The sequence below is a fragment of the Urocitellus parryii genome, chromosome 5 (genome assembly GCF_045843805.1).
Source record: "Urocitellus parryii isolate mUroPar1 chromosome 5, mUroPar1.hap1, whole genome shotgun sequence".
NCBI classification, from domain to species: domain Eukaryota; kingdom Metazoa; phylum Chordata; class Mammalia; order Rodentia; family Sciuridae; genus Urocitellus; species Urocitellus parryii.
This window is the reverse complement of record NC_135535.1, coordinates 98,825,977-98,835,633: the sequence shown is the minus strand read 5'-3', so window position 1 is coordinate 98,835,633 and position 9,657 is coordinate 98,825,977. Positions and strand designations below refer to the sequence as shown.

At 35.1% G+C, this 9,657-nt stretch overlaps 1 protein-coding gene across 1 annotated transcript; it reads right to left on the bottom strand.

The window, feature by feature from the left end:
• Positions 1 to 1,184: 1,184 nt before the first annotated feature.
• On the bottom strand, positions 1,185 to 8,679 carry LOC113198214 (taste receptor type 2 member 114). Its single transcript, XM_077799076.1, is given in 4 exon segments — positions 1,185 to 1,264; positions 2,617 to 2,928; positions 2,931 to 3,288; positions 8,665 to 8,679. Coding segments are annotated over 4 exon segments (765 nt in total).
• Positions 8,680 to 9,657: the final 978 nt, after the last annotated feature.

The window sequence follows — 9,657 nt, the reverse complement described above, 5'->3', positions numbered from 1 at the left end:
CTGGAAGGCAAGAAAGTAATGGGCAAGCGAAAAAACAAGGACACCCAGCCAAAGATTAAAGTGGGGATGCTTACCTGTAAACAGAATGGAAGGGGAGGTAGTTCTGTTGTTTTGAGTTTCTACTGTAGCCTTGCATACATGTATATTTGGGACTATAATTTGCTCTAGAATCTGATTTGTCTAAAAATTTACAAAATGAAAATTCAGTTTAAAGAAGTCCAAAATTGATAGGATCCTTAGTCAGTCTTTATGGACAAAGTAAAATCCTTCCTGGCAATATGCACTATGTCCATAAAGACACAAAATATGAGAAAACCAAGCTAACAAAATCAAAAGTCAGTGTAAACAACACAGTAAATTATCAGACCAACAAAGACAGCAGACATTTGAGTTGGTACTTACAGAGCTTATGGAAACACGGAGGAAGGCACTGCATTTATTTATATTTTTATTTTTTTATATTGATTTTTTAGTTGTATTTGAACATAACAGCTTTATTTTATTTATTTATTTTTATGTGGTGCTGAGGATTGAATCCAGGGCCTCGCACATGCTAGGCAAGTGCTCTACTACTGAGCCACAACCCCAACCCTATTTATTTATTTATTTATTTATTTTTATTTGTTCATTCATTCATTCATTCATTCAATGAATTGAATACAGGGCCACTTAACCTCTGAGCCACATCCTCAGCCCTTTTTAAAAAAATTTTATTTTGAGACAGGGTCTGACTAAATTGCTTAGGGCCTCACTAAGTTGGTGAGGCTGGCTTTCAACTTGCAATCCTCCTTTCTCAGCTTCCCAAACCACTGGGATTACATGCATGTGCCACCTTCTCATATGGCCTGGCTCTTTCTCTCATTTATTAAAGAACTTTAATCAAACAGACTTTTTTTCATGTCTTTTGTCTTTTATTTAACTATCTTTTCTGATTACACAAACTATTTCATAGAAAAGTGAACAATTTATAAAAGATTAAGAAAATAAAAATAATCTATAATTCTACTACTCAGGCATAAGAAACCTATTTATTCAGTTTATATATATATATATATATATATATATATATATATATATATATATTAATGTATGAAACAGATTCCTAAGCAACAACCTATTATCTATCCACCTATCTTAAAATTTATTTAAAATATACTAATAATGGTTAAATATTTCAAACATGATTAATCAATTTCTCCTTCATGCTTTTCTGTGCTAATTTTAGGTGCAATAAAATCACATTGTTTTATAGTAGAAAATGGAACTATTGAAAAAGGGAAAATAATCTATAATTAATAAATTAATATTGGCAAAAATAACACTAGAAGAAATCATGAATAAAACTTGTAAATTTTGATTTTTTAATCTAAATTATAAAGGCATTTCTACAAACACCACAAATTATTTGCTCAAGAGCTAATTAAGAGAAAAAAATCCTAACATATAATAGTGCTAATGTATAATCACAAAATTGGTAAGAATAGCCAGAAGACTTGAAAAAATAAGAGAAAGTAATTCCTAAAATGTTTAAATCCTATAAAAATTTGTAAACACCCTAGTAATCAAATATATACAAATTCAAAACTCTTTTTATAACCTAAGTAGCAACATTAAAAATAATAACCTTGAGTTATTTTGAGATTGGAATAAATGGATTTTTTTTTACTATTAAAATATTGGTTCACTATTGCTGCAGAGTACTTACCAATTCTGCAAGGAATGTATCAAATTCATTTTCGTTAGCATTTCTGTTAAAAATAATTTCAATATTCTCTATATGCTCTTCCAGTTCCTGAAACTGTGTGTGGATATGCCTATGCCCACGTGCCTGTGGAGCCCTGGGCCATGTTTTATTTTCCTGACCTTTTCCTTGGTCAGTCTTTTGTCCCTTGGTCAGAGATCATGTTGAGTCCTGTGGATCTGTAGATGTGGCAGAATCCTTACTCAACTGATTTGATTCTTGACTTTTCATCTCAAATCACTGTACTGAGGAGTCTGAAGACTCATTTCATACGTATTCTGATCCCCTCTCCCTAAGGCAGACTCTTTCTCTAATTTTCACTTTTACCAATATGATTACTCGTACTTTAACAAACATACCCAAGTTTTTATTTAAAGCACATTAGGATTTTAACAGTGAATATAAAAGTAACTTTCTAAATTATTGAAATTGCACACACAAAAAGTATCCTTTTCTGTTTCTCAAGTCCATATCATAACTGTCAAGATTGATCAAGATTTTCTGTCTTGGTTTCTTTTTCTGTAGATCTTCCTGAGGAAGAAGATGGGGGTTGGTGCTTCAGGGCAGTTGGGCAAAGCACAATACAGAGGCTTGTTTTAAATGTCTCTTCCCAACACAATAGTCTTTACCTAGAATAGTTCCAGGCTGACATTTTTCCTTTGGGAAGAGTATGAGAAGATGTTGAAGAGTCAGGAACTTGCACATGAGACTAAAATCTCATCAGAGAGAGATATTCTCTGAGACATAGTAGAACATATCATGGAAAATTGAATGAAGTTCCATAACACAGTTATAGAACAATAAAAGAATGTGATGCAAAAGAAGGAAAAAGGTCTTTGAGGATTTTCTCAGCGGATTATTCTCCTGGAACATACGTTTCTGTGCAAGCCTGTCTGAGGCTCTGAGATTTTTTCCTTTCTCACAGCACTTTAATTGCTGCAGTACCCTCCAGCAAGTTTGCTTTAGCTTGTTGTTTCCTAGAATTAGGATAAAGGAGTGACCCCAGGGATATATGGCTGTGGTTGTGAAACCAAAAGTAAATAGCAGTTTGTTTTCTGGCTTACTACCACATACTGCTTCTATGAGGATGCCTATCACATGCAAGATAAGGAGGATGATAAAAGATATTAAAACTCCCATGGCTTTCACATGAGTTTCTGTATTGAGGTCTGCGAATTTTTGTTCAGTTGCATATGACTTTTGTGTCTCCACAGGGAAACGATCAATAGGACACAGGTAATTAGGAATACTGTAAAGAAGAGAGTGACTCCCAGATTGAGAAAAATCTGTTTAAGTAAGAAATCACTTCTCTGTAGGTGAAACAGCTATGATGTGTTTCTATGGTTCATTTTATCACCACTAATCACTTTCACAACTTGTAGAAAAGTAAGTAACCATGACACAAGCAAGCATCCAATCAGAAAGGCAAAAACTCTATTGATTCTTCTCTTCAACCAGAGAAATATGTAGTGGGAAAAATTCGCTGTCTTCAAAAAATAGAAGATGCTGAGGTTGGTAGAAAACCAGATATTCAAGTGACAGAGGAACTAAAACATTCAACTAATGTTAGAGTCTGTAAACAAGTCAAGATGGCACCTGGTATTTTGCAGAGGGAGTGGTTTGTGAAGTAACACCAGCAAGCCATTAAGTGTGGAGATTCCTTATTGGTTGACTGCTGTATCTAGTTTATGTTAATTAAGATAAGCTGTGTGGAATGTATATATACCCCTCCGGTCCTACAATAAACGGCTTCCACTCCTGCTGTATCAATCTATACAAGTTGCTCGTCACCCTCCGGTTATTTTGCTGCAGCCGGACTTCGGCAAACTAAGTAACTAAAATATTCAGTTAGGTCACTAGAAGTATGCATATCTGGAGAGAATGACTTTATGACTCCATCAAAACTTATGTACCATATTATAGAAACTCTGGAAATAGCCAAGCCTGTGAGAATAAAGCCATTAATAGAGAACTTCTTATTCTTAACACAGTCCATGCAGTTTACAAGCCCAATAAATTCATTCCCCAAAACCCCCAGTACTGAGTAGTTGTGACCAAAAAGAGGATTTCTACCACGCTTGGCATATCTTCAATATCCAAGGTCACTTCTGTTGCATCTGCTTTCAATTACCTGCTCCAAAAAGAAGCATATATTATCGGCTTGATGGGAAGTGTGACTTTCTTCTCTTTCTTTAAATAAAGACTTTAAAGTGCCTTGGTAATGACTGGTGATCCTATCAGAAACGTCTTCACAGAAATTGATCCAGTTATTTCTATATAACTTAGCTAGTCTATGGAACATATATCTAGACAGATGCCTACTTATAATTTGTTAATATGCAAATGAAAGTTTCAGTTTTATAGATTTTCCTTGTCCTTCTAAGACTCTTTTACATTTAATAAACTGAATTATGGAGTAGAAGTGCCAAACTAGACCTACAGGATAAGAAACATATCAGAAACAAACATTGGACTTCATCTTTTTCAATATCAAATCACCATCATTTTTATTGTCTATGATCACAGTTTAAATATATATATAAAGGAAAAACTAGCATATAGAAGCAACAAATTAATGTAGTCATTGTAGATGCTTATCCTGAAAAATTAGTTAAACTTTTAATTGAAATGTAAGTTCTAGCCAGGTATGGTGGTATATGCCTGTAATCCCAGCAGCTTAGGAGGCTGAGGCAGGAGGATCAAGTTCAAAGCCAGACTCAGCAACTTAGTGAGGCCCTAAACAACTTAGTGAGACCCTGTCTCTAAATAAAACATAAAGAAAGGGCTGGAGATATGGCTTAGTGGTTGAGCACTCCTGGGTTAAATTCCTGGTACCAAAAAAAAATATTAGTTGTTTTATTGGCATAGTAAGTTTCACAAATATTATCTCACAGAGTTGTTGCAATGTTTTTATGCAATACTCTTAGTTGTTGCATCCAGGAATTCAGAAGATAATGTTCACCACTTTTAGCATGAAAGCATAGTTTCATTTGCTCACATCCATCCATCATTTATTCAATGAATATTTCCTGAGTGTCCAAGTATACCATGCTTGCTTCTGGCCACTGAGGGCAGATGGACTTTCAAAGGTTTTTTGACTCACGGATTTTGTGTTCTAATATAAAAAGCAGGAAACACTCAAGGAAACCAGTATATTGATCTAAATGTTAAAAGTAAAATCTAATATTTAGCCCATATTATGTTTTTAGTGCTGTTAAATACTTATTTATTATTTTTTTCATTTCAACTTCACAATAAGGCTTCAAGTCTTTAAGACAGGAACTGTCTTTACCTTTTTCTTAAAAATGAATAAATGGAGCTTTAGTGAAGAGAAGAGCTTGTTGCTGTTAACACTGGCATGACTCCCAAGAGCTTAATCACAGAATGAGCTCACAATGAGGCTTGGGAATGTCCAGGAATGACATTTTGAAAAGAAAAAAGAAACAGACAGGCTTAATCTTCATATGGACTACACATGTTAGAATCAACAAGAATTTGTGTGCTATATCAGCTATGAATGAAGTGTGTACAAATACAAGAGATACAATTTCAGAAAGAAGCAGTAGCAAGAGATACAGCAAAAGGTGCCATCTTGGAAGCAGATAACAGCATTCACAACTCAAATCTGCTGATGCCTTGATTTTGGATTTCCCAGACTCTAGAACTATGAGGAAATAAATTTCTATTGTTTATTAATCACTCAATCTAAGGTTTTTTTTATAGCACAAACAGATTAAGACACCCCCCGCATACTAATAGATAAAACAAATAGATAAAACACCAGTAAAGGTATAGAGAATTCCAAGAACACTGTCAAGTAATTTTATTAAATCAACACTTACAGAGGATTACTTATAACTCCAGAATATACATTCTTTTCATACACACACAGGATTCACCAAGATTAATTATACTTTGATTCATAAAACAATTTCCAATAAATGTCTAATGTTCAGAATGGATGTGGTGGTATTTTGTGAATTTCCACATTCAACTAGAAATGTAGTGGATCCATAGAAATTCTGCATTCAGAAATTAAAGTGCTTTTCATCTTGAAAGAGAAAGACTGGGGGTGAGGAGGGAAAGAGGGAAGAAAACCAAAACAAGTACTTTGCAATTATTTCATCTTTATATTTGTTGATGTGCTGCAATTGTTTTTTTTTTTTTTGTAAATTTCCTAACTAAATCTATTTTAAATGGCATTTCAATAAAATTATAATAAAGAAAGATTTGGTATTACCATATACTTAATCTTAAATTTCCAATAGTATACTTATATATTTACTTGGGTCTTAGGTATAACTCATACAGTGTTTCAAAATTTAAAGAATACAGTCTCTATTTACTACTTAAAAGATTTTTCTTGGCTCTTTGTGCTTTTGATCACTTTCAGAAATGGGGAAAGATGTTTGCAATGTTTTCTAATGCATTTATGTTGAAATCCAAGAAATCTCTGTTATTTGAATATTTATCTTGCATGCAGTATCTTTGTTAAATCATTCAACTAAAAAGAATACTTTTTCTTATTTCATTCTGTTTTAATGGACTGTGTACCACCTGCAAATTGGTCTTATTCCCTTCTAAGACTGATGGTAAAAGCAGGAAGACTGTATGCATTTCCAATTCTGGAGGTAGCTAAACCCTTCGGATGAAGTCAAACAAGATGTTCTTGGTTTTGATTTATTCAGTACAAATTACTAATCCAATGAATCCATTTCCCCAAATCCTTATTATGGATTCTAAACTTTCAATTATTATTAAAAACTTTTTGAATTCACTTGACATATCAGAAGTACATTCTCATTATTTCTGCCAAAACCGAATGATTGTTTTCCAGATGACTTTTGGAAAATGATACAACAGTTGAAAATACTCTTCTTTGGGCTTTTATTTTGGAGTCTGTTTCAGACCAAAAAAATATCTAACCCTGATGTGAGCAAACACTACTGGAAGCTCCATAAAAGTCATTCCAAACACAAAATCCTTCTAAACAGCAATCCTTGTATCAGATTGATTATCAAATATATCTTTTTGCCATTGTCTCAGGCTGAATTTCTCAGGTTAGCTGAAGGCTGAACTCACGTTTGCTAAAATGCAAATGAGAAGATTCTATGACATCATTTTGTTCTTTCTTCTAACAGGAAAGTTTAAATTTACTCATCTAAAACTTTAAAGTAAGAAGTTAGAACGAAATTTTATGTTTCCTTATAAATTCTGATTCTTGAGATTAAATATAGCCAGAATCCCCTACTGGTTACAGCTTTAACTTGGGGATTCTTCAGGGTTAGAAGTCCTGTGTTCAGCATTTGTAAATCTCTCTTTACCACACTGGCTCAGGCCCTCTGGGCTTTTCCATCTGGAGAAAGACCCAACTAGGTCTGCACCACACACCTCCTCACTCCTGAGCCACAACATCCCATTTGACTTGAGATCCCATTTCTAAAGTATATCAGAGGGAAAACAGGAGGAAAGTATTTGTCTCTCCAGGGTCTCCTCCTTTATTCTATGTCCTGTCTGGTCTTGTTTGCATATCAAACTGACAAATGTCTCAGGACCCACCTGATTATAGCACCTGAGAAGAAAATAAATTTTAAGGAGGGATATTCTCCCTCCACTTACTCCCTCCATGTAGAGCTCCAACTCTTATTAGGATAGAGTAATTGGTGGAAGTATCTTTTCTTAGGATAAAAGTACTGGAGCTAAACCTGGTACCTCTGAATGAGACCTTATTTGGAAAAGGGGGCTTTGCAGATGTAATCATCTCAGACTTAGGGTCCTAAGTCCAAACTGACTACTATTCTTGTTTTCTTTGGTTACCTAGATTTCCCCAGGGTCATTCCCTTCCTTTGTCTCCTTTTCATCCTCCAAAAGCAATTTTTATGAAACTGCACACTTTAAATTCCCTTCTGTGTGGTCCTTGTTATCATCTGCCAGGATTATTTCAGAATTTTTGCATTTAAGGTGGATGTTTTTCTTCTCAGGGAGAGATTAGTCAATTCTTAGATCCCCACTCCACTTTTGTGTCTTTCACACAAATTTTCCAGGGACCTTCCATGCCATGACCATCACCACCAAACTCTATAGGGCTTACAGCAGGGGGATAGAGAGATTTTTTGTGGGAATTTGGTGTGCAATTTTCTATTTAGAAAACACCGGAACATTTTATTATTTTCTATCTTCTATTTAAGCTGAGGGTGTGGAATTTTGTGGCTTTAGTCTATCTAGTTAACCTATGTAGTTTTTGGAGAATGTTTGATGAGTTTCCAATAAGTGGAAATTCCTCAGAGTGAGTTTATTCTTAGGCTAAGATTCAGTAATGTAAATCTGAGGAAGAACAATGGTTGGATAAGAAAAAGTTCCCTATGGCTGAAATCACAGGATAAAATAGACACAAGTTAATAGTGATTCTTGTGTCCTCATTCTGTACTAAGAACAAGCAAGATAAAACTACATTTATGAGTCTTAGGGGAATATTTACTAACCACACAATGAATGTAAGTGGTTCAAAAACACAGTATATATCAAGCAGCATGATCCTCTTCCCTCTGAACCAGCAGAGCTATGGATGAAAATGTAAAAAGTTTTTGTACAAGCCAGATATGGTGGTACATATCTGTAATTCCAGTAACTTGGGAAGCTGAGGCAGGAAAATCAAAATTGAGGTCAGCCTGGGCAACTTAGCAAGACCTTGTTTCAAAATAAAAATAAAAAGGGCCAGGGATGTAGCTAAGAGGCAGAGAACTCCTGGGTTCAATCCCCAGTAATGTTCAATCCCCAGTAATGCAAATCCCCATGGTTCCTGGTTTATAACGTTCTAAGACAGGTTATAGAAAAATCGTATCTTTCCTGGCTATAAAGAAATTCCCTGATCTACTTTGTTTGATAATAGGTCCTCCCCATTCCAGTGTGGTCCTGCTTCATACCCTGGAGGAAAACATGCTGTTTAGGGAGCCAAAGAAGAATCTCAGCAGGCAGGCCTTGCTAGTTTTCTGTGCACAGTCTGCTAGCAATCATAACTAAGTCATGGCATTTCCATTAAAAACCCAAAGGGTCAGAGTTCAGAGTGCTTCAGGCAGCAGAAGACGTGGTGGAGGTTCTGCAGGGTGGTGCACCCAGAGACTGCACAACAACTTTGCACCTTTCCCATTCCTTACTATATGCATCTCTTTGTCTGTGTCCACTGTAATATCCTTTAAAGCTGATAAACATAAGGAAATATTTCCCGAGTTTTGTGGGCCAAGCAAATTAATGGAACCTAAAGAGAGGACTGTGGGAATCCAGACTGATAGCTGTTGGGTTAGGAAAAACTAACCTGGGGTTTGCAACTTGTATCTGAAGTGGGGAGCAGTCTTTGGACTGAGCATTCACTGTGAGGGATGCAACTTGATCTCTAGGTAGATAGTGTTAGAGAGTGTAGATAGTGACAGAAGTGTCTGCTATTGGGGAACTCATTGCTCACTGGTGGAGAAATACTCCCATAACTTTTAATTTTATTCTATTCTGTTTTGTTTATTAGAGCTTTATAGTTATACATAGTAGTTGGGTCCATCCTAACAAAATCATAGAATTTGATTTCATTTCAGGATCCCCACTCTTTCCCCCCTCTTTTTGCTTCCTGTCCTTTCTCCCCTCCCATGTTATCTTTACTCTGTTAGACTTTTTTTTTGCTCATCTATTTATTTACATTTGATTGGTTCTTTTACTTACACATAAAGGTGAAATTCCCTGTGGCCTATCTATATTTGCACATAACATGATTTTTAAAGAATTCATTCTGCATTTCCTTTCCTTTCCCATCCCTTCACACTGCCTCTTGATTTCCTTATTCTACATTACTGATCTTCTCTTTATCTTTATAATATCCTATCTTTGCTCCCCCTTGTGTTTATTTTATTCTAGCTTCCATATATGAGGGA